The following is a 24,632-nucleotide window of genomic DNA, read 5'->3' on the forward strand; positions in this document are numbered from 1 at the left end:
TTAGAGACCTACGCTGAGTATCAGCCTGACAAGTTACTCTTCGGGGTTTTTGAAAGGATTTTTATATTATTTGAGATATGAATCACACAGGTATGTGTGGTTACATCATTATGTCACCCACAAGTGGCACAAGTATTTCAGTCACCAATGAGAAGAAGCACAATCTCAGTTAGCAAACCCAGGAATTTTACAGGTGAAAATAAATCATCCCTTTCCAACCTCAGCTTTCAGGAGAGCACAGCTGTGAAATGACACCTTCAGCATTTATCCACATGGAAGCCATTAGCCCAATTTTCCAAATAAGCTGTTACCTTGGAGCAAAGGAAAGAAAAACCTATCACACCCAGACAGACAGACATACAGACTTACTCATTGGAGGTGCTCATACCTGACATGTCCACATGGCCTCTGTTTTTCTTACTCATTGGCATTTGTTTTAGTACAAAACATGACAACAAGGATGAAAGACCTTTTAAAGACCCTGGACATTTGAATAGGTTTAAATCTTCCCATCAAATGAAACAAATGCATGCTTGCTTAAGTCTCATTTACAGCCCAGTCTGAGGGAACAGAGCCCTTATTCTTTTGATGAACAGTTTGCATTATGCTTACATAATGTTTGAGTTAGCCTTATGAAGCCTAATGACTTCACCTATAAGGTATTAGATATAGTATTTAGCTTAAATTGACAAAATGCATATAAATTATTTACAAATCCTAACACAACTACATGTCCAAGCTCATGCAAATCTTTCTCCATCAGCAGAAGAGTACAAGAATCCTCATGCACAAGAAGCAAGTTTTTCCATCCTTTGCCTTTTGATATTAGCACTTTATGCAAAATGTATACACATATAGGTATGTATGCAGATGTATATGCAGATCCAGAATTGCTGACACAGGTTAGTTTACAGATGTGCATGCATCTGAAAATTGCACAGGAATGAAGTGACAGCTTTCTGTGGTGCCATTATTCTTTCTCCTAGTGTGTGTCTAGTGGGACTCTTAATGAAACAAAGATCTAATGGGGAAAAAAAAAAAACCAAAACATCTCTAACTGTACCATTAAAAATGTAATGTCTCAGTGCGCAGACAACATGTAGAATCCAGTCCTGACAGCTATCCAGCCTGGACTAACACCATGTGCCTTGCAAGACCAACTGTGTTACCCAGCAGCCAAAAGCCCCTTCCTTCCCTAAGAGAATCAGAGTTTGAAGGTGGTCGTGGGAACCATTCTCATCTCCCTGCCTGTCGATGACTGTCAAGATGCAGGTGGGTCCCTCCAACTGGATTGCAGAGAACTGCTGGGCAAGGCTCTGACTGATAAAGTTGCTCATGTTGACATGCTTTCTGTTCAGCATTGAGCTCATGGTCATTGAGCTCATGGTGGGCTTAGGTTTGAGCTACTGGTGCTCTGCTGCTCCAGAGAGGAGAAAGGTTTAACAATTGCATTAGGAAGCCCCTAGTTTTCCCTCCAGCATATACAGCATTTGCTTTAGAGAGGATGTTTCCCTACCCTCAGAAAGCACTTTTAGTTCTGTAGGAGACCATAATTTTTCTAAGATATGCAAAGAAAAGCAGGGAAGTAGTTAACAAGCTCAGTCTATCAAAGTAGAATTGTATGGGTCAGGGGAGGGCTTGTTCATACTTCCACAGCACAGCTGGGAGATTCTCAAAGAGAGAAATCGCAAGAATGGTTTGTACTGAAAGTGAAGGCACCCTGAGCATGGAGGCTGTCATGAGACTGAACACCCATCCTTCTGATATTCAGCTTAGTTAAAACTCATTAACAAGCCATCAAATAAAAAGGGAAAGTACGTTATAGCACTACACTAAGGAAATATTGGTTATATTCTGAAAGTGCTAAAGGGTCGTGGCAGCAAAGTACACAGGGCTCAGCAAACGCATATTCAACTGAATTGCATCTGTGGGAAGGTAAAGAGGATGATGCCTGAGGGACAGGATGCCATCCAGAGGGACCTGGATAAGCTCAAGATGGGCCCATGTCAACCTCATGAGGTTCAATAAGGCTGAATAATAAGGTTAAGTGCAAAGTCCTGCACTTGGACTGGGGCAACCCCCAGCATCAATACAGGCTGGGGGTGAAGGGTTGGAGAGCAGCCCTGTAGAGGAGGACTTCGGGGTGCTGGTGGACATAATGGACAGTAGTGTGTCTAGTACGACCAGGGCAGTGATCTCCTCTGTACTCAGCACCCGTCAGGCTGCATCTCAAATCCTGTGTTCAGTTCTGGGCCGCTCCCAACAAGAAAGACATTGAGGTGCTGCAGTGTGGTGAAGACCCCAGCAGCAGTGCTGCATCCAGCTATGGGGTTCCCAGCAGAGGAAGGACAAGGACCTGTTGCAATAGTTTCAGAAGAGGGCCACAAAAATCATCAAAGGGGTGGAGCACTTTTCCTGTGAGGAAAGCCTGGAAAAGACAAGGCTCTAGGGAGATCTCGTTGTGGCCTTTCAGTGCTTCAACAGGGATTATGAAAAAGATGGGGACACACTTTATACTAAAGTTTGTACCAATAGGAAGGACTAATGGCTTTAAACCAAAGGCGGGTAGATTTAGGCTAGATGCAGCAAAGAAGTTTTTTTACAATGAGGGTGGTAAGACACTGGAAGAGGTTGCCCAGAGACATGGTAGTTGTCCTATCCCTGGAAATATTCAGTCAGGTTGGACAGGTCTCTGAGCAGTCTGATGTAGTTGATGTTCCTGCTTATTGCAGGACTGGATGACCTTTAAAGGTCTCTTCTAACCCAAACTACTCTGTGATTCTATGACTTTGCTCTGCTTGTCTCCCACCACTGACTGCAGAGGAACCCTATGGAACTACAGATCACTGCTCACTGCAGTGGCTGTGTGTGAGTGGGCTGCAGTGGCTCAAGCTGAGCGTTGAGCTTCATTGGGTAACCAGATAACCAGCTACTGCTACCCAGAAAAAACATGCTGATGCCTGTGGTGTGTGGGGGAAGATGGGTCCCTCTAATGTCACTGGGGAAGAGCCTGCACTATTCAATGCAGTCACTGGATTTTCTCCAGAAGGTTTGGGTTTTGAAAGCCTTCTGTAGCTGTCCTTTACTTGGGGAGGGAGGGGGCATTCAGGGAGAAACAACTGCCTGGTGAGCAGGATTTTCTGCTCTTCATCAGTGCCTCTTGAGTGTCTATCCTGCTGCCCCAGGACTGCACACAGAATCCCTGTGGGCAAATATTTCTCTCACCCAGAAGAGGCCACAGTAAGCAGGGCAGTCCATTTTGCAGGCACTTCATTTCGTGTAGAAGAGAGTTTGTGTATTGTAGCTTGGGCAGTTAATTAAGAACTGAGAGCACTTTTCCTGGGGCAATGTGCTTGTTCCTTAGAAAGGGTGGTTGATATTATTTATGGCTTGCATTGATCTAACAGTTTGCTGCCAAGGAGAGAAGTCCTACTTTTCCCTCCCTGCATTGACACTAGCCCTGGCAGCCCTCTGAGCTGGCTCTGCTCCCTGAGCTGGCAGAGGCAACCTCTGTAAGTCCCAGGGGAACAGAAACTGGGAGCAAGAGGACTCCTTGACTGGGAGCCATGGCAGTGGGAGCAGAGAGCTGTTCACAGCTGATCACATTATCTCCAAAGTGCAAATTTCCATTTGGTGCTAAACAGAGGTGAGATGAAACCTGCTTAAAACATTGATCTGGCTTCTGGCATACACAAATAACAATAAAGCTGTTTATGGTATTATTGTCCTGCAGGACACCTGCCTCATTCTCTAGGCAGAATGGGCTGTCCAAAACTCTTTTTCATTCACTGCACAACATGAAGCATGCTAGGCAAGAAACATGGGCCAAAGAGGCATATAATTAAGTAATGAACCACCATTGTAACAAACAGGCATTGACTGTCAAAGTTAAGAAGGAAAGCACAATTTTATAAGTGCTTGAATTTGGAGTGCTTCCACTAGGAAATATGTCCTTTTGTATATAGCTCTTAGTGTAATTTTGGTTTTACTATGAGAAACTGCCTCAAAAAAATTATTTACCAAACCAAACCAATGCCCAGTTGTGCACAAGTTTATATGAGGGTGCATCACTGTGGCCCCCTCTGATAAACAGTTGGGTGTTTTAGCTAATTGATCTTGTGCTGCCTCTACCATTTTAGGGCCAAGGAGTGCTGCCAGCACCTCCTGTAGCTCTGGTTAATGGGTATGAATTTCTGCACATGTGCCAACTAGCATCTTGGCACGGGTCTTGAGGCCTGAGACTTTGAACTGAAACACTTGTAGTGATCAGTAGTATCATGTAAGTACTTTTGTAGATCAGATCTCTGCTCCTGTTCGTATTTCTATGATCTAGAAAACATGAGTTTTGTGCACACACAGCATCACCGAGTATCAAGGTTCATTGTTTTTTTCTGCATATTTGCTATTTTTCTTAAATCTCTTGCCTGTGAAGAATAAGAACATCTTAAATTCCATCAAAAACAAAAAATGTGGATTATTCCAAACCTAACTTGGTTTGTTGTAAAGAAAAACTCATAGCCAGGGTGCAGCCTGTGGGTGCAGTAGCAGAGGGCACCATTCCCAGTGCCCGCTCTGCCTCTTCAGCCACTTGCCTCAGTACCAAATATCACAAAGTGGTTTTAACACCTCTGCACAAATCCAGGATTTAGAGACAGGAAATCGGCCAATGACAGGAAGCACAGATTCGTGCAGGCACATCGTGGCATGACAGTGCCAGGCAGAAAGTGGTTGTTCAGAGGCAATGAATGGCACCTAGCAAGGCACCTGTCCCACACCCTTGCCCTGAGGATTGTCCTTCTGGAAGGCCCCACAGCCCCACCAGCCGGGCAAGACCTGCAGGCACTGGGTGTGGATGAGCTGGGCACCAGGCAGCTGCTACAGGCACCAGCAGGCTGTGGCCTGGGCGGTGCTCCAGGAATATGCAGCAGGTCCAGGTGTGCAGGGGGGCTGGGGGGCTGGGGTGCACTAATGCACCAGCACACGCCTTCGCTCGGGCTGCTGCTGCCGAGGCTGCGAGCCACCTTCCAGCTTCATCCCATCACCACAGACTACACTGCTGCTAGAAAGCTGCTGCTTTAAGCCTGACACTATAAAAATCCCGACAGGCATCACCTGTACTTTGGTGCAGCTTGTATTTAGAAAAGCTGGATAACATGGAATCGTGGCTTTGCTTGTGATCCTCATTTCTTGCTGCAGTGATGCTGTGACTTGAGTCTGGGGGCAGCAGCCAGAGGCTCTCTGAGAGCATGCTGCCTGCACTGCCTGCTCCCAAAGTCTCTGCCTAGCTCCTTGGCTGCACTGGCTTCCAACCAGCAAGGACAATACGTGTCACTAGTTTTTAACACAGATGGAGTATTTATAGTTTAGGGCTTTTGTATTCTCTTCTATAGCTTAATTAGCAATATAATTTCCTGTAGCTCTCCCTGTACTTCTGGGAATGGAGGAGAATGGCAATTACTGTGGAAAGCCAGGGGCAGTGGGGGGAGAAGAAGAAAAACAGAGAGACACACACAGAGCCATTTCTTTGCAAGTGGCATAACATGGAGATGGCTCTGAGCTGCTGCCAGCGGAGGGGACTGTCTGCAGTGGGTTTATGAAGGAGTAATGACTCATTTCTACTTCAGGAAGGTTCCTGAATTGCATAGGAAGAAATTGCATACATACTGAAATAAACTAGCTTGAGTCTGCATTGCCAGCACGGCCTGCATTAGCAGTACTTTCACACTTCAATGAAAAGGATCTAAACAATACTATAAAGGAAATCTGAAGAGCTGTCAATGCCCTAAAATAATCATGTTACTGTAAGTGTTCAAAGGCCATATTGTCTAAGGAGCTGTACAAACATAGAAAAACAGATTTGTGTGCTGAATGTAGCCTATGGCAAAGTACAGTAAGGGAGGTGAAGGAAAAAATGAGAAGCAGTGATACAGGGAAGGAGGTCCAGAGCAAAGAGTTCATGAGGCAGTGCTCCTGTGGTGAAAACAGCCTAAGTATCTCCCCTTCCCCTGGGCAGGTATTTCTCACAGAAAACCCTTTTCCTGTCTCCAGCCCTGTCACAGGCAACCTGAATTATGCTGGCACATGGGATGATTGTATCACTCCAAAGCCTTTCCTCCTGACCCCTGTGAAGTGCATGGGCTGCAAAGAGGCCTCCACCTCAGAGCTGTGGCTCTGCTACTGTAGGGAAAGGTGCTACAACTGCAGTTTGGATTTTCTTTGGGCATGGCAGCGTTCATGGATCTGGGCTGCTTTCCTGGCTGGCTTCTAGCTCAGTGTTGACCGAGTTAATTCATAAATCCTGCCTCCCCCCAAAAATGAGGAAAATCTGAAGTCTCCATCTACATCAGTATTAGAAAAATCTTATAGCACAACATATATATACACACATATATGTAAATTGCCTCCCACATTTCTCTCTCATGAGATGGATAAAACTGTTTTCATCTATGAAAAGGCACAAAAAGGGAGGTGGAAACAATTAAAATTAACCAAAAGTCACCATAGCAGCAGAATTGTGACAGCAATCCTGCACCCTGTGCCTTGTTGCTAGCTTCAACCTCTGCACAGGCACGTTCTCCCACAGCATTCTTGGCCCCTGCTACAGCAGCTGCCAGCTGAGTTAGAATTCATATTTTAAGCATTTTTTGCGCAGTTATGTGTTTTACTTGAGTGTTTTGGAATTATCTACACAATGAAGGCACAGCTCCCTTCACTGCTGCCTTTCACATCCTCCCAAGTGTCATTTAGAGCTGTGAGGGAAACATTTAGAGAACAGTTTAGGAAAGGTGAGCCATCTGCATGTTTATGAAAGAGAGAGACCTGGTAAAGCCATGCTTGTCCCCGGGCATTGTTTGCAAAACCTTTTCAGGATGAAAAGGAAAATGCAGTTGCAGCGACAGTGTGAGCGTCCTGCAGGAAATCCTCAAGCTGGGCTCAGGCAGGCACACTGAGTTACAGTTACAATTTTGTTCCAGCTTCCTGCTCATGCAACCAACGTGCTTTGTGCCTAAATCTCTGTGTGATGCCTGGTTTGCTGCAGACATCCCAGGTCACAGCTCTGTAAGGCAGCCTTCATTTCAGGAGTGTCTGTATAGATGCATATGCACACATTTATGCAGAACAGCAGGTCCTGGGAACACTTCAGCAAACCCAGAACTGCCCCTGCACTACTCTGAAAGGTGCAAGAGACAAACCAGAAGGCTGAATGATTGTCCTGCCCCAAATGTTTTCTGCGGCTGGGCAAGCAAAGGCTCTCGGCTTGAACACGCTGCCCTGATTATGCTTTTCATGGTGTGTGTAAACTTCCTCTCCTTGCCCTCCATCCTCCCACCCCTGACGACGGAAACACCTCAGCCAGTGGCACACTAGAGCTAGAGGCAGTTTACCAAGGCACAGACAGGGATAGATGCACCCTGGGCACATCACGCACAGAGATGGCACTTTGGCCATCTTTAAGCAGCAGCACTCAGGCTGCAGGTCCCTTTGCGAGGGCAGCTGGGCGAGGGGCAGCCCACCCACCTGGAAGAGGGCAGGAGGTGCTGGGGGTGAGGGTGCCGGTGGTGGGGGCTAGGCAGCATTTTAGGCTTCCTTCAAGGCACTCTTTATATAGCTGCTTACATAAGGCTGTGCAATTTGGCTCCTGTTGGGAGAGAAATGCGGGTGTAGGAGTACTGGTACACCAAACCTGACTGTAAAAGTCATCTGTGGGGTTTGGTTTTCTTTCCCTGTCATTCTCCACTAATCTCTAGAACAGCCACTGCTAAATACTTAATAAAAAAGAGAATACCTTAGCAGTAAGTCATGGTGTGCCTCCAAAACCTGAGCTGGCAGCTGGAGAATATTCCCCATACAGTTTTCCAGAAATGACCATGCCAAGGGCTCACAGGGGCAGCACCACAGTGTTCACCCCTATTCCTGCAGCAGGGGTACCAGGTGTGGAAGAGGGTGACAATGATCTCAGGGGGGCCCATCTGCTCCCACCCCTGAGGAGCTGTAGTAACCAGGGATGAGACAAGCAAGGGGCTGTTCCCCTCCCTCCTTCTTCCCCTGGTGCTGACAGTTCCTTGGCCACAGAAAAGGGTGAGCATGGATTTTTGGGTTTGGAAGAACAGTGGAAAAAGCACCACTTCCCCCAGACTTGACACTGATATGTATTTACGTGGTGTGTTTCATGCCCAAGAAAAGCCCAGCTCTGCTGTGCCACCGCGCATCACCGCTGCCATCTCCTTCGGGGAACGTGTTTTCCATAATGGAAATCAATTGTGTTGAAAATAGTTAGGGAGCTGAGCAGTGTAAGAGCACGTACCGATAAACTCGCAATCGCAGGCAGCGCCGCGCTCCCAGCCAATTCCTCATTACACGGGTCACTTGCAGCTCTCATTACGCGCCGCCAGGCGAGGCCGTGGAGCGGCTGGGAGCTCACAGGGATCGTCCAGCACACACTCAGGCCTCCAAGGGGCTACAACAGCAAGGCTGAAGTGGTGGCGAGGCTCAGGCAGAGATGCACAGGGCTTTCACTGAATCACCCCTCAGACAGGTCCCGCTTGGTTGTTTGAAATCAGTCTTAGCTGATGATCAGCTTTGCTGCTACCTATGTCTAGAGCCCCCAGTTTCTCACACCCAGCATGTACCTCATCTTTTGTTGTATTAAGGGGGCTTATGAGAAAGACAGACATTTTAACAAGGCCTCTAGTGAAGGAGGAAGAGCAGCAATTTTAAGCTAAAGGATGACATGTTTAGGTTAGATATCAGGAAGCAATCCTTTACTATGAGGGTGGTGAGGGTGGGAACAGGTTGCCTAGAGAAGTTGCAGATGCCCCATCCCTGGCACCGTTCAGTGCCAGGCTGGACAGAGCTCTGAGCAACTCGGTCTTGTGGTAGGGGTGTTGGATTAGACAATTTCTGAAGGTCCTTTCCAACCCAAGCCATCCTATGATGCTACTCCACACAGGTACCCAACCAGTACAAGTTATCCAGGTGCAAGCTCTCAGGTGGCATCTAATCCTTACCTGGGCTGGAGGGTCCACACAACACATGGAAGACCTGCCCATGCACAGGGCGCCCATTTGACTCAAATATCACCAGTAGCAACACTTTCATGTGATGTTAGGGCTGTCTCTTCTCACAGATCTGGCTTGCTTGATCCTAATGCGCTCTGCATCATGCCAAACTGAAGAACAAGGAGGTCTCAGACATGGCTCCCTGTGAGCTGGCAGCAGGAAAATGGGCTGGCAGGCACTGTGGTCAAGTGTGTTGATGGGCAGGACAAGCAGAGGGGGCCAGGGGGGGTGCATACAGCATGTGCAGCAGTGGGGTGGGACAGCAGCAGGCTCCCTGCATGGCAGTGAGCTGCACCTTACCCAGGTACTTCCCTGACAGCAACTAACCTACCTTGAAGTACAAGGCATTTTCCAAATACAACTTTTTTTTTTTTTTCCTTTTAACTCATGTAAGGTATCAGGAAACCAGATCACCCAGGCCACATTCAAGAATCATTTCCAGAGATCACTTTCATAGATTCAGTGACAAAAGACAAGAATGCTGCAGGAAGTTACCACCCAGAGGTTTCCAAGCCTTAGGCAAAGGTAAGTGAAGAGCACTAAAATCAGGGTGCAGCAATGAGCTTATCTTGTTATTCATAGGAAAGATCCTGAGAAGGTAAGGAATAGAAGCTCTGAGCCCTACCACGGCTGGGAAAGAGAGCTTGGGAAGGAGACCTTTACAGATGAAGGGGATGAAACAAGCCCAGTCCCACTGCAGATGTACACAACACTGATGGACCATTAGTAGCAAACAACAGGGATGACAAGAAGCATGAAGGTGTGGTATATAATTGCCCTAAATATATCTGAACACTGCTTCTTCCAGAGACAGCAGCTGTCTTGTTGCGTGCAGAGGGACGAGCTACCAGTTTTGCTTTCCACACCTCTGAGTGACGGGCAGAACTTGCAAATGTGCCAGCAAAGACAGAGGATGCAAAGGACACTGGCTTTCTCCCTCAGAGGAAGTCAGCGAGCACAGAGGGCTGACCGCTCCAGGTGCTGGTAAATACCAACGGTACAAGAGAGAAAAAGTTAATGTACCACAGCAATGACAGTGCAGTGGAGGGGGAGCCGGTCTGTTCCAAACCTCTGATACTCCCACGATGGGAAAAGGAGGAGGGCTGGAACAGTTCCTGTTGCTGGGGAACATCGCTAAGGTCTCTCTGTCCCTGTCAGCCACTGCTGGGACACGCAAAATGTGCTCCACTAGCAAGGCATAAATAGTGTTCTACAAAGACAGCATTGAATTCCTGGCAACAATCTCCTGCCTGCCTTTTCTGGCACCTGCATCAGACAGCACAGGTAAGCTCGCAGCAGAGCTTCACAAGTGCCCAGATCCCAAGCATTTGTTTCCACAGCTGAAGTAAAGAAGAGATACTGAATGCTGTGCAAGGTCAGGGTACACTGCTCTGAGCCATCCTGTAATGCCTGTGGATGTACAGCAGAACAGATGTGGGGTCCAAACAAGCAGGAAAGCCTACTCAGAGCCTCATCAGCTGACATTCCCACTGCAGTTGCAGTATGGATACTTATTTGGGTTGCAGGATTTAGACATGCATTCCTAAGAACCACATGTGGAACCAGCAGCCATTTAATTCCCAGCAGGACAAAGGGGCAAGAACACTGTGCCCTTTAAACTAAGGTGCAATTTGTAATTTTACCTGAGTGTGACAATGCACCATAATTTATACAATACACTGAGCAAAAGAAAGGTGCCCATTATGACTTTTTAAAGTAGTTTCTAAGACTGATGTCTTCTAAATCAGAATGACACTCAAAATTAATTTGCACTTTTGCGGAATTCATCTCTGGTTCTCTTTGACATAGGGGGATTAATAGAAAGAGGCTGAAAAAATATATTGGGGCTGCCTACTCCATCTCCTTCATCTTCTGGAAAGACAAAAGTGGTCTTTCTCTTTTCTCATCTGTATTTTCCCCAATATCTTTGTCTTCCTTTTCCCTGCTATTTGTTCCCCTCTTCTTACTCCCCGGTCATGGGATCACTGATGTGAAAGAAAATAATTAGGTGGGTGGGTGTCTTCCTTTCTTTGTCATATTTTAATAGACATTATGAAATAGTGCAAAAGAAAGGAAAAAAGAATCAAACAGACAAATTCACTCATCCATCGCTCCCTCCTGGGCAGAGAGAAGGACACGGGGCCGCGCAGGTTCCCGGGGCGGCCCAGCAGCGCGGACTCACCGGTCGCTTTAGCGGGAACAGATGGATGCTGCGGTGAGGGTGGGAATTAAAGCTACATCACGGGGAGCACAACCCCAAGGCAAGGCCGCAGCAGAAGAGCGGGAGGAAAGGCAGGTGCGGCTCCCACGGCGCCGCTGCCCGCACAGGCCCAGCGCCCGCCGGCCCCGCTCCCACACACCGGGCCCGCCGGCCTGCGGCGCCCCCTGCCGGATAAGGCCGCCCCGCCGGGACCCGGCCGGACACGGCACGGCCCCCGGGGCACGGCAAAACTCCTACAGGCACAGCACAGTCCCCGGGACATGGCACAGTCCCCGGGACACGGCACAGCCCCTACAGGCAAGGCACAGCCCCCGGGACACGGCACAGCCCCTACGGGCAAGGCACAGCCCCCGGGACACGGCACGGCCCTGCCCCCGCAGGAGCAGCTCCAAGGCGGCAGAGCAGCGCCCCGGTGCCGCGGGTTGGCACCGTCAGCTCGGCCAGCCTCCACAGCAGCAGCAGCGCCCTACCAAGACACGGTGTTCTGCCCCGAGAGCTCGGAGAGAAACGCAAACCACTTTCTGATGAACATCCACATAAACTGATTCAGCCAAGGAGATCTATAAAGTGCCACTACCTAAGTACCATCTTTCTACACGAGAATTCTGGGTCATAGGAAGTCCGGGTAAAAATAGTATAGAGGGCCATCTTTGGCAATACAAGGAAGCCATGCAATAGGCATTCCACTCAGCCAGACCAGGGCTGTGGTGTAGAAGCAAAGACACTGCTCCCAGGTCCTTGATAAGCTCACAGGGATACATTGTCTTGGAATAAGTGAACTGGATTTCTCTCAGGCCTCCAACCACTATCCAGGGCTCCAGTTCCCCATTTTTACCAGTTGCAGGCCATCGGCTGACGCCAACAGCAAGAAATGGTCGACTACAGCAACAATCTTACCCTTTGCCATCCCTAAATCCATGTGGAAGTGCTGCTCCTTTTTTGATATTGTCAGCTGAAAGATCAGCTGCTTCTTACACACACAGCAGTTACAGAACTGTTAATCTTTTCACTGAGACTCACTTGCTCACACTAAAAAAAGTTGTTTTTCCTTAGGAACACTTGCTCTCTTTGTGCTCTCTCTCACTCTTAAATTGAGGCCTGAAGCAGCTACGGGTTAAGTGTCACAGGCAAGCAGAAGTTGCAGATGCTTTGTTTAGGTTTTATACAAATGAAACATCCAATCTTTGAAGACACAGAGCTCTCCAATCATCATGATTTCTATTAGAAGTGATCTTTTAAACTGTAAGGTGCAAGATAATGTTGCCTCTGAAATATTTGAGAGAATGGACAGACAGCAGCTGAGTATTTTTAAACTAGCAGCACTGTATCAAAAAGTGTTTCATGTAAACAGTCATCATGAGGACTCCACCCAATGCCACACTTGGCTATGAGATCCAGGATAGCAGAAAATTAGAAATGACTGATTAAACCATGCTAGGTAAGGTATTTCCCTTATGAAAAGTATGATGAATAAAGAATTACTAAGGACAAAGACAGTACAAGAGTGTTCTGGGCTTTGAAAAACATTCAAGAGTAGGGAAATGACTGATAGAGAAAATGCTTCAACAAAGACAAAACATTTCTACTGTAGAAGAGAGGGCATGTGGCACTTATTTATGCAAAAGCATGAAAACAGGGATGATGCTGGCAGTCAAATAACAATAGGTGAGGTTATTCTTTGCATAGCTACAAAAGACAATTTTTAAACAACAGAATCCTTCATTAGAGGATTATTTGAGTAAATAGTCCTTATAGGAAATTTGTGAGAATGACAGCTTAGGAGAATGTAATCGTGCAATAAATGACAACAAGTGAAAAAAGGTTCTTTTATTTCTCAGTGTTTCTCCACTGTCAATACTGTCCTTTTGCTGCAACATGTTGCAAAAAAACTCTCTGCCTTTTCCATTTTAAACAGCTACAATATTTACAGGCTGTTTCCAATAACACACGCAGACACATACACACTCACAGACACGCAGGTACGTATATCCCTATCCCTGGCAAGGTAACCTTTTGCTGGTAGAGGCAATATATATTTTCATTGTCCATTAAAAACCAAAGCCATCCTCTCGTTTATGCTCTACTCCCCTCTCCATTTCCTAACCAGCAGCTATTGTCAGGCTTTCAAGGGCATCTGTGTAAGAAGTTACATATCCAGCTATTTGATTGCCATCTTTCAAAGTTGTGGCCTAAGTGTACTGGGCTTATCTATTCAAACTGTACATACCAGAAGTCATAAAAATTGCTCATATTCAAATGTTCATGACCAAGCGATGTAGGTATACTCCCAAAATCTTTTGGGGCAGCCATCTTAATCACCTTTTGAGAAATATGCATATCATGCTGGGGTGAAACAAGTCACATGCTTTACCTTCCACCAAGGTGTTATGTACCCACTTTTTTACTAAGGCACCAGGAATTACCAGTATAATTTCTGAAAGAGTCCAGCGCCACTGAATGTACTGCATTAGAATATCAAATAGCAAGCCAGACAAGAAAAGAATAGACGCCTATATAATAGGTATAAAATTCCTTAATAAAATTAAGTACATAAAACCTGTGGTGGTACAACCCCAAATGCAATATAAGTTGAATAATATTGTTAATGGTAAGAAATGCAATTTATCCAGCTCCATTTTGTGAATTGAGTTTTGTAATTGAGAAAGGTCTTCAAAGCAGTGTCTTTGTTATCTACACTCCTAGGTTGCATGGTGGTGTGTGAATTATCAGAGAAGGCTGAATCAATCAAAAGGCATCTCTTTCCCCACTTGCCCAATTCCAGACAAAGCTTTATAGCCCCTTGCCAAAGGCATAGACCCATGCCACATCTTCATCTCACCAGTCATCCAAGCTTCTTGAGGAGTTTGTTCAGTTCCCAAAGGCATTGACCATGGGATGAGGAATGACTGGTGGTGACTCTTGACATCACCACTCAGAAACATGCCAGATGCCCCATGCAGAGTGGCTGTAGGACCATTCAGCCTACATGGAATTACCACAAGAAATAATCATCACCATCATCTTCCCCAAACTCTAAAACCATTTCACACATGCTGGATCATGAGAGAGATCCCCAGAATCCAGCACTAGTATCATCCATTGCAAGTAGCACAGAAGTCTAGGTATCATCAGTGGTGCCACATACACAGTTCTAGGTTTTTGGTTTTTTAATCAGAACATTTTAAAAGATTTCACAGAGAAGTGAAATGAGAAAAGGTTTTGAAACATCATGTAGTAGCCATTTTTACTAATGACATTATCTGCTTAATGGGGTTTTCAAGCCCTTTTCTGCAACTAAGTGTTCTAGGGAGAAGTCCTTACATATGTACACATAGATACAACTTCCAAAAAAAAACTGAGAGAAAGAAAATAGACTGGGATCTACCCAGAAGCTGCAACAGTAGGACTTAACTGGAATGTTCTTATGGCAAGAGAATATCACAATGCAAGGGGACAGAGTAAAAGCAAACATCTGTAAGGGTTTTCATAAAAGTCTAGAAAGATGTAAAAAATTCTGCTCTATGGTAAGGATCAGTTTGGACTGACAGGACTAATTTGAAAATACCCATCTTTTCCATCCTTACAACAGCAGAAAAATATTACACATCACAACAAAGGCCAAGAAAATAAAACCAAAGGTGAAATAATTTCCATCTAGAACTGAGGTTTCCACAGACATGTCTATCCTGTGGGAAGGTGTGCCCATATGGCCAAGAAGGCCAATGGCACCCTGGCCTGTATCAGGAGCAATGTGGCCAGCAGGACCAGGGCAGGGATTGTCCCCCTGTTCTCAGCAAAGTGAGGCCCCACCTTGAGTGCTGTGTCCTGTTCTGGGCCCACCAATTTAGGAAGGACATGGAGATGCTCAAATGCATCCAGACAAGAGCAACAAGGCTGGTGAAGGGTCTGGAGCACAAATTCTACGAGGAGGCTGAGGGAGCTGGGGTTGTGCAGCCTGGAGAAGAGCAGGTTCAGGGGAAACCCCATCACTCTCCACAACTCCCTGAAAGGAGGGTGTAGCCAGGTGGGGATTGATCTCTTCTCCCAGGTAATCAGTGCCAGGACGAGAGGACCCAGCCTTAAGCTGCGCCAGAGGAAGTTCAGGCTGGACATTAGGAAGAAATTCTTTACAGAAAGAGTGATTGGGCATTGCAATGGCTGCCCAGTCATAGGTTGGACCCTATGACCTCAAAGGTCTTTTTCAACCTAGGAGGCAGTTGAGTGACCGTCCCTGGAGGCATTTAAGAAAAGATGGATGTGGCACTTCGTACCATGGTCTAGTAGTTGACAAGGTGGTGTTCAGTCATAGGTTGGACTCTATGACCTCAAAGGTCTTTTTCAACTTAGTTAATTCTGTGTGATTCTGAGTTAGAAGAAAAACCTTTTTGTCACTTGCAAGTGGAAACCAAAGACAAACTCTGTACAAACCAACATACAATCGTATGAATCTTAACAAGTTCAGGAAAATCTTTAGAGTTAATATTCCAAAGCCTTATGGAAGAGTGAAATTTCAAGTAGGTGGGCTTCTGTTGAGCAGATCTGGAATAGGTATGAGCACTATGTGAATGGCTTCACAACAGATGTTAGCCGAGTACCAGAAAGGAAGTGTTAACCTGTTAACTGTGCACATTAAAATCCATCTCCTGAAGTCAACATGCCAAAAGCCTTATGCTTTATAAAAAATAGAAATATTCATTAATTCTCTTTACCCTTAAAAAAAGTCTCTCTTTCCCTATATGCTGTTTGCCAATCTAATTTTAGACAGCTACACATATGCACTAAAATTTCCACATTAACAAGCCATTCATTTCTATCACATCTTTTACCAGCAATGGACATTGTCCTTACCTTGCCCCAAAGAGAGTGAGAAATTGTTCAGTCAGGGTTAACATACTGAAAGTTCTTTCAGTCAGCTTTAAAAAAAAAAACAAAGCAAAAAAAACCTAACCTATATATTTTGGTTTTCAGTCATTTGTTTACCTCAAGGCTTCAGTCCAAGGGAAAAAAAACCCAACTCCGTGCAACTAATGTCAAATAGGGGCTTATTTTCAAACAAACTTCTCCCTTTTAAATGAAGCAATGTTCCTAGTGATACAGAAAACCTGTATGAATTTATTAAAGGTATCAATTAATTAAAAGTATTTACCTGAAGGGAAGGACATAAAATAAAATCTTCACTAAAAGGCCTCCAATTCAAAACCTACACATTTTCTTCGATCCTGATAGCAGCATTACCAGACCACTACAGAAGTTTCATCTTCTGTACTACATTTTCATATATGCAGGAGATTAATTCAACTACTCTATAATGTGATACATATAAATAATTTTGATGTTCCACATAGTTTCAGGGGTGGCAGATCTGTGCATTTATACCATGATTAAATGGGACCATGTATAAATAAAGTGAATAGTAATATGCAACTTTAAGATGCACAGCATTTTGAGGACAAGTGTGCGTAGTTTATGATGCAAGCAAGGTCCCAGTATTATTCACTGGGAACAGTAGCTGGAATTGAGTAGCTACCAGGCACACAGACTTACCCTTTTGTGCCCAGATGGCATACAGTGACTTGAGCTGGAATACCAGTGTTTCTTAGGTAGCCATTTCTTCCTTTTTTCTTATGCCATGTAATTTCACTCTTACATTAGGTACATAATGGACAATGTTTCTCTGATGTCAGAGAATTAATTATAATAATCTCTGTGGTATATGAGAAGTCTCTTCTAATTACAACACATGTAAAGAGGTGGAGGTGACTGGGAAGAAGATGGCTGCTCCCAAAAGCTAGAACTGTATGCAAATTCCCCACAGAGTCCTATATAATTACAGGTCAGAAACAGGAAACAATCACAACAGGTACATTTCTTTCTTACGGATTAAGAAAAGTGAGTCATAGGAACTGCAAGTCAAGAACAAACCAGCTTCCCTCTCACACTCCCATGATAGTTCTGAGTTACTTGTTTCCCTGAATACACACTTTTAAAAAAATACAATAAAACCTAGGATATGTAACACATGAATAATTCAACTTCACAGTTATAAATACTCAAATTACACTTACATAGAATATATAATCACAGAAAATAAAATTCAAGTCATAGAAAAGAATGAAGACTAAAGGGAAAGAAAAGGCAAGGTGGTAAAAGTGATACAAGTTTAGGGCTGTGCCTTCTATAAAAGATCACTGAAAGCAGAAGTCAAGTTTTGTTGGGTTCTTTTTTCGTTTTGTTTGGGAAATTGTTACTGTTTTTTTTCTTTTTAATTTGGACAGAATAAAAAAAAAACCTTCAAGCATCTGTGAAGTAATCATGGACCTGCACCTTCCACTACAAAACTAAAACCACTGTGTTTGCCAGAGAAGAGCCAATAAAACAACATAGCCAGCTCTGGGTGTAAAGAAGCAAAGTAGCCATGGCTTTCTGAAGGAAAGACAGATGGAAAGTCATATTGGGGCCCTCTTTAAAGCTAGATGTGTTGTACAGGCTTGAGGTACCACTGCCACCACAATAAAGTCTGATGTAGCACAGGGATACTCAGGTGCTTTTCTACACATTTGTTATTTTACCATTTATTGTGAAGAGGATGCAGCAAATGCACTTGTACGAAATACAGAACATAGAACCAAACCCATGGCACAGCCCTTACCATCAACATGTATATGGAGAGGGAGGGGATTAATCCCAAAGGCAATTTAAATAATGGTATTTTATATACTTATATTTATATATACAAATAAATGTTCTCAGCAATCTCAGGGTTGTTTTTAGTGCATTGCTGTAAAAAAATTAGTGCAGTTCTCATTAATGTTTAGCTCATAAGGAATAAGAATCTATACATCTGTTCAGTCTCTTCTTGCCACACATGAAACCCTTACACTGTTTCACCAAACTGAAGGTTTGTAGTCAATTTCATTAAAATAAGGTGGATGAATTCCACGTACTCTGTGACAAGACATGGCAATTTTTGGCAAAACAATTAGAAAAATATGAGGTGCTCTGATCTTAGAACTGAAAAGTTTGTTGATTTAAAGCATTACGCAATGCATAACAAAATTTATAAACAAAAGATATGTCTCAACAAATCTATCCTTCATGCAAGTGTTTCTTCAGCAGCTAACAACTTAAAAAAATTTCTTACACTTGTTTATTTGGGGAAAGGGACTTAGACAAATCTGTGTTTCAAGTCCTTTCCTACAACCGGACCAAAGTTTCGTGTCCTGGGAGCTGCTTCTTCTGGACCCCTCTCTCTTCTGAATCATTGGAGAAGGGGAAGTTTCAGTCTCAAAGAGATTTACACTTCAGCCCCAAGTTCAAGGACTCCAGTTTCAACAACAGCAACATATTTATCTTCAATTTGAACCAGCAGGATGGTTTTATCTATATGTGACCGACTACTTGGATCTCTGCTGCAAGGCACCCAGCGGTGAATCACCTGGGGGAAAAAAAAAAACAAAACAAAAAGTATAATAAACTGTAAGCTTCACAGGGAGAGCTGTCATATCAAGGTTGTGGCTTATGATAACTCAAGACCCTTACAGGGCCAAAGCAGCAAAAATACAGGTGCTATATGAGTTAGCTGCACATTTTTCAATGACAGCATACCCACAGATAAGCTGCACATTGAAGTCTTGCTGAAGATCTGCTTCTTAAAATCACAGTTAGATCTTTTAAAACCATGAGAGCCAGTCTGATTTAGATTTGAATAGGAACAACTTGACCCAAATCAGAACCAAACAGTTCATCCAAAGTGAGTAGCAACTAAAAAAAGGGCACAGAGAGAGATTTGGGATATTTTGATGCTTAATTTGTAATAATCTTAAAACACCTCAGTGTTGTGCAGCACAGAACCACAGTTCAGCAGGAGTCAGGTGCCAACTACTGTCTCTTGCAAGCTAAAGCTCTTGCCATGATTTTCTTACCTATGCACTGTAAATTCAAGGTTGATCTTCTAAACCAAGTTATTCAAAGATAATTTTAAATTAAAAATACTACAAAGAAGAAGGGATTCAGAAACAGTGCTACAAATTATTGTGTCATACTTCCTTGGATCTACAGAACTCAAGTACTTTGATCTGTTACCTCCAAGGATCTTGCCTGATATTGACTGCCAGAAGGTCCCTTTTTCATACCTTGTACGTCTCTGTTTATCTGCCTCCTTAAAAACACACCCTTAACTTCTGGGTGCCCCAGAGGAACCATAAGGATGCTCCATTAACATCAGCTTCACAGAAACAGAATTATCTCAAATTTCCCAATTGTGGGAAAAGAACTCTTAATTCAAGACAAAGTAAGTCAAAAAGCAAGTAAAACTAATTTTTACAAATTCCACAGCAATAAAGTTTTCAAGAGTTCTAAAGATATAAAGGGAAAAACATGACAGAAAACCACAGTCTTCCAAAATCAAATCCAAGAGTCACTAAATCTTAATCATATACAGCTGGCAATTTCTCTTAACACTGGGTGAAGGACATTTATCTTTGTCCATTGCATGAGATCTATGCTGGATAGATACAGGGAGAGCAGTTCAGCCAGGGAAACAACATCTTTAGTTCCTCTGATACAACAGTGTGATATTTAAGTGTCTGTTCAAGTCTGACTTCAAAATGTGTCCATGTAATTTTTGTGCTGCTGTTATGGAATGAGAACAGGAATATCCTGTCCCCAGACACAATAAAAAGTTTTCCAATGAAGTCCCAAGTACTACATTCTTGTTGTCCAATTTAACACTGCTGCCTTTGAGATTGCTACAGGCATCAATACAATGGCTCCTTAAAAACTGTGTATTTGCAAAAAGTTGTACACAGATTAAAACTCATCACTGCCATATTGCCACACTAAGTTTTACCATCTCTTCTATAATGACTGGCATTTATTTGGTACATGGAAAATGTTGTCACTAGGTGGTCAAGAGGTGGTAAGAATCTCTTGGAGGAAAAGGGTTGTTCTACACCCCAGTATCATGTATCATAGAAAGATAATGCTGGGCACACCCTCTCAAAACCAGGAAAAAATAGCTACACTCCAAAGAGGACTTCTAAATGTCTTTGAAGGAAGACATTTGTGCTAAATCTTCTTTGAAGAAACCTTATAATGTCTTTCTGCCTTTTACACACATTGCACTGCAAGATATACTAAATTAGCAAGATATACTAAATCAGGAAAAATGCTTTTTTCTATGTAGCAGCAAAGTTTTAAACTACGGAGTGCTGAACTTCATACTGAGAGCAGACATAAGGTAAACTGCCTAATGAGCAGCAACTCAGCAGGTAAGAATAATTTCTGCCTATTTGCAGAAAGGACCACAGCCACTGGATCAAAAGACTGTCCTAAGAGCTTTACTGATACTAGTATGTTTAACCACAGGCAGCTGAAGCAGGCAGTGTCATCAAGTTAAATCCTTTCCTCCTAATCACACACAGGATAATCTGGTGCTTTCCCCCGTTTCTTGTTAGGTTAAAAGATGTTCTTCTAAAAAAAACCTGGCTATATGCTGTACCAAAAATAGACAAGAAGCATTCAGAACAACAGCTTACTCTGACCTTTAAATACTCTTAATCTTTCTATAGCATCAATCACAGTACGTGTACATGCAGCATGCTGCAATTCACAAAACACACTCACAAACTCCTGAAAAAAATTGTCCAGTGACACCAGGCAAGAGGACATGTTTCAATATAACCCTTTACATTGATCATCTTTACCACATTCTTGATCTGCATCAGTATGTCTAAACTCAAGATAACTGAACATTTACAACAGCATTCTACTAACAGGTGTTACCCGTTAGTAACCTGTATATAACCCTACTGTCCTAAGAGTGGACTGTCAACTCTGATAAGATTGCTTCCATGAGTAATTGTGTTTTCAGGGCCTTTTATTCATGTAGGTGCAACAGCCAGGTAGATTCAGTGCACACTGTGTTACTGGCATACCTCCATTTCTTACCTGAAGTTTGCATATATATCCACAGTGATGTGGACTTTCAAATGGCAAAATCTATCCCTAAAAGCAATTTATAAATAATGCCTCCAACTGAGGTAAGCAGTCAAAGAAATTTCTTCATAACTGATCTATTCCAAATGAAAATACAGTTGTATTGAAGAACAATTGCAGACCATGTCAGGGATTCTTCCCTCTATCACTGAGAGAATACTGCAGCATTTTTACAGACATCAAGATCTTAAAAAAAGTACCTCTCAGTAAAAATCAAAAGGTTTCAAAGACCACACTGGGTTTTTTTGCTCATAAAAGAAGCCTAAATTGGGAGATAAGTTTTCTAACCAATGCAGTGAATTTTTGTAAACTGCAGATGTAACATCCACAGGAAAAGAGAGACACAATTTCAAGTCATAGGCTTTCAGGAGTTTTAGTTAGAACAGATTTCCTTCTTAAAGGAAAGGAAACACCTACCATGTATCTATTATATAATAGAGAGACATCTAAAGATCATCTTATTTGGCTCTATTTTGATCAGAATGATTTAAAATCAAATACTGTTAATCTTTCAATTAAGGACTTGTTAGTAAATTTGTTCAGGGATTGACAGTTTAAAGAAAGGAAAATGAATGTTGGATGAATGAGAGTAATGCCTGAGAGATCATGATGAGATGAAAGAAAGCAAGGAAGAAGTGGCGGCTTACAACATTTGAAACATCATCCTGCATCTTCTCCAGAGTTGCAGAAATAGCTCTCTGCCTCAATTTAGGATTCTAGACCTGCTCTTCCAGCAACAGTGACTTTGAGGATAGCTGCTGACCTAACTCATCTACTACATCAATCTTTGCCTTGACATACAGGCAGACTGCCAGAGAAATCAAGACACTGTCTTTTTTCAGGTTAGCTTGCCAACTTCCAAGCAAAACTTACATGGCCTTCCATGCCTTCCTGAGGACTCCAGTCTTTCCAGCTGTTTCTTCCAGCTTTTAGCCGTATCACCTCATCTGGCCACTGCAGCTCTTTCCTTTTTGACACGTTGATCCCTTCCAGTACTTGACTGGGATCCATTAACTATAAGTAGGAATTGAGTTTTGACTGTTAGTTCAGCCAAAATTTAAAAGAAACAGAAACTGTAACCTTTTGCATAATTCCAGATAATTGACTTTAACCCTCTGAAATTCATTTCTGACCAATTTCAAGCTCAAGGAAACTTGAGCTCCAGGCTCTCCAAGCCCAAAGACCACTGAATTTGGAAACGATGCTGTGGTTTCAGACACCAGTGAATATGGTGAATATGCCAGTTCACTGAAGCAACAGCTCTGGTTCCATTCCCCACCTCTTTCAGTTATACTAGCTCATGGCAGGATTGGGGAGCTGGCACAACAAAAGCATTGGCAGCACACAGTCTAGTAGCAGGGAAAAGTTAAGCGATGATGAGCTGTTACAATAGGCTCATTACTTCTTACATAATATCTTAAGAAACGTGGGGAATTCATTGTTAGGCAGAAGAAGTGTTTATCTACTAGCATGGTTAGTTGAGACCCACCCCATGTTTTGAAGTAAACTGGCCTTTCCACAGGGCAAGCAGGAGAAAACTCCTGAAAAATTCTTCCTATTTAAGGACAGAGAGAACTCCATAATGTCCACTATCCCAGGGCACATATCCACTTTATCCTCCTCACACAGAGGATTAGTAAGCAGCTTCATAAAAGGGCCCTTGCCTGCAAACAAAAGCTATTAAGCACAGACCTGAAAAATTAATTTAACTTTGACGCAGTTTACTAAGGATTACTCTAAACTGAGATGGTATCAGCAATGAAATCATGTTTATTATGATCTAACCTCTTAAATAGACTTTTTGAGGTTTCCCACAAGTATAATGCTAAAGACATGTATGTGGGGCTAATAAAAGCTAAGAAAGCAAGGACACACATTCCCGGGGTTTCACAAAACAAGTAAGGCTGCCATGATTAACTTAGTCAATAGTGAATTGTTTGCTGGTCAGAAACCCTGAAGCGGATATAACCAAAGAATAAATACATATGAAAGTGAAAGCAAGTATTGTACACTTACTTTTGTGGAAAATCTACTTGGCTTCAAAGAAAAAAGCTTTCTATCCTGCAAATGAAGCTGTTTAGCTTTACCGGCTATAAGGTATAAAAGATAAACTAAATATGAAGTGGAACTGAGTTCCATTGACATTCTCAGAGCCGCACTAGAGCAAAACATAGAAATAATGTAAACAAGAAACATACAGGAAGGCTGCTTGTCCAGAAAACCTTTTCTTTACATTAATTCTCCAAACATAACTGCACAGGAACTGTATACCAGATATTCTAGAACGTGTGTTTGTAAATAACGATTTCAACAACATACAAAGGAACAACTAATAAAAGCATGTGGAAACATAAGTTAACTTGTTCTTCTAGACTATTCACCTGGATTCTGTAAATAACGTCATCCTTTTTGGCTTGCATTTGGTTTGCAGGGCTTGCACTGCCACCTGACTGAGTTTCAGCTGCATTACTCCCTCCTTCTGTCCCTAGAAAGCCCACAAGGGCATGCTGTTTACAGGCTGGGATGCTTTGGCTGGAGCTGCTAGAAGAGGGCAGTCCATGCTGCACGCTGACCCCAGTCTGGCCAGTAGGTTCCATTTGGTTGACCATAGATAGGCGGGACTGGATGGATGATGGGAGGTTACGAAGGGATATCTGACTGGTGGAAGAGCGCCGGCAAGGCACAAAGCCTGTTGTGGATGTGCGAAGAGATGAATGACGGCTGCCGTAGCAGTAGGATGAATGGCTAGCTACTGAGGCACGGGCAGGGGAATGTCTGACAAGGCTGGACTGCACAGAGTGAGAGCTGTGACTGGTGCCTAAAAGTAAAAGACAGACAATCAGGAAAGTTTGATAAAGCCTCCTACACGCAATACATTGCCAATACACAAATGTTTTCGTGCACATATACACAAAACTGATTGGTCTAACCAACATCATCTGAAACAGATGTATTGCAGAAGATCTCTGCTGCATCCCACATAGCAGAACATTTCAATACATTCCATTAATCTTATCTCAGAATTTCATATTCTTTTCAATTCACAATCCTTATCAGACAAGTGCCTTGAAAAATGCTTCAGTCTTGCACTTTCTGCATGAACATTTTCTTACTTATTATTACCACTTCAGTTTACCACACTTAAGGCAATAAGGGAGGTACAGATGCCCATGTTTCACAATAATATTCTTGATTACACATTGAAAGTTTGGGTCAGAAAATTCATTAGAACAAAAGCTATTTTAAAACAAATTCAAATTTAATACATTTGAAGTTAAAAACAAATTGCAGTTCATGAGCATTGGTGTAATGGCTCTACCTATACTAAATATTTACAGAAAACTCTTCGCAGCTGA

At 43.3% G+C, this 24,632-nt stretch overlaps 1 protein-coding gene across 7 annotated transcripts in view; it reads right to left on the reverse strand.

Annotated features, from left to right (window-relative positions):
• Positions 1-16,362: 16,362 nt before the first annotated feature.
• The window catches only part of PCNX1 (pecanex 1), an 86,140-nt gene continuing 77,870 nt past the window's right edge, over positions 16,363-24,632 (reverse strand). For all 7 annotated transcript variants that reach the window (XM_041402713.1, XM_041402704.1, XM_041402676.1 and 4 more), the window contains 3 exons: positions 23,658-24,094; positions 22,150-22,290; positions 16,363-18,715 (listed from right to left, as the gene is read on the reverse strand). In XM_041402713.1, coding sequence (XP_041258647.1) covers positions 18,575-18,715; positions 22,150-22,290; positions 23,658-24,094 — 719 coding nt within the window. In that variant the 3' untranslated portion in view covers positions 16,363-18,574. The remainder of the gene's footprint in view (positions 18,716-22,149; positions 22,291-23,657; positions 24,095-24,632) is intronic.

Source organism: Onychostruthus taczanowskii, unplaced genomic scaffold (assembly GCF_017590055.1).
Source record: "Onychostruthus taczanowskii isolate IOZ18803 unplaced genomic scaffold, ASM1759005v1 scaffold1, whole genome shotgun sequence".
Classification (NCBI taxonomy): Eukaryota; Metazoa; Chordata; class Aves; order Passeriformes; family Passeridae; genus Onychostruthus; species Onychostruthus taczanowskii.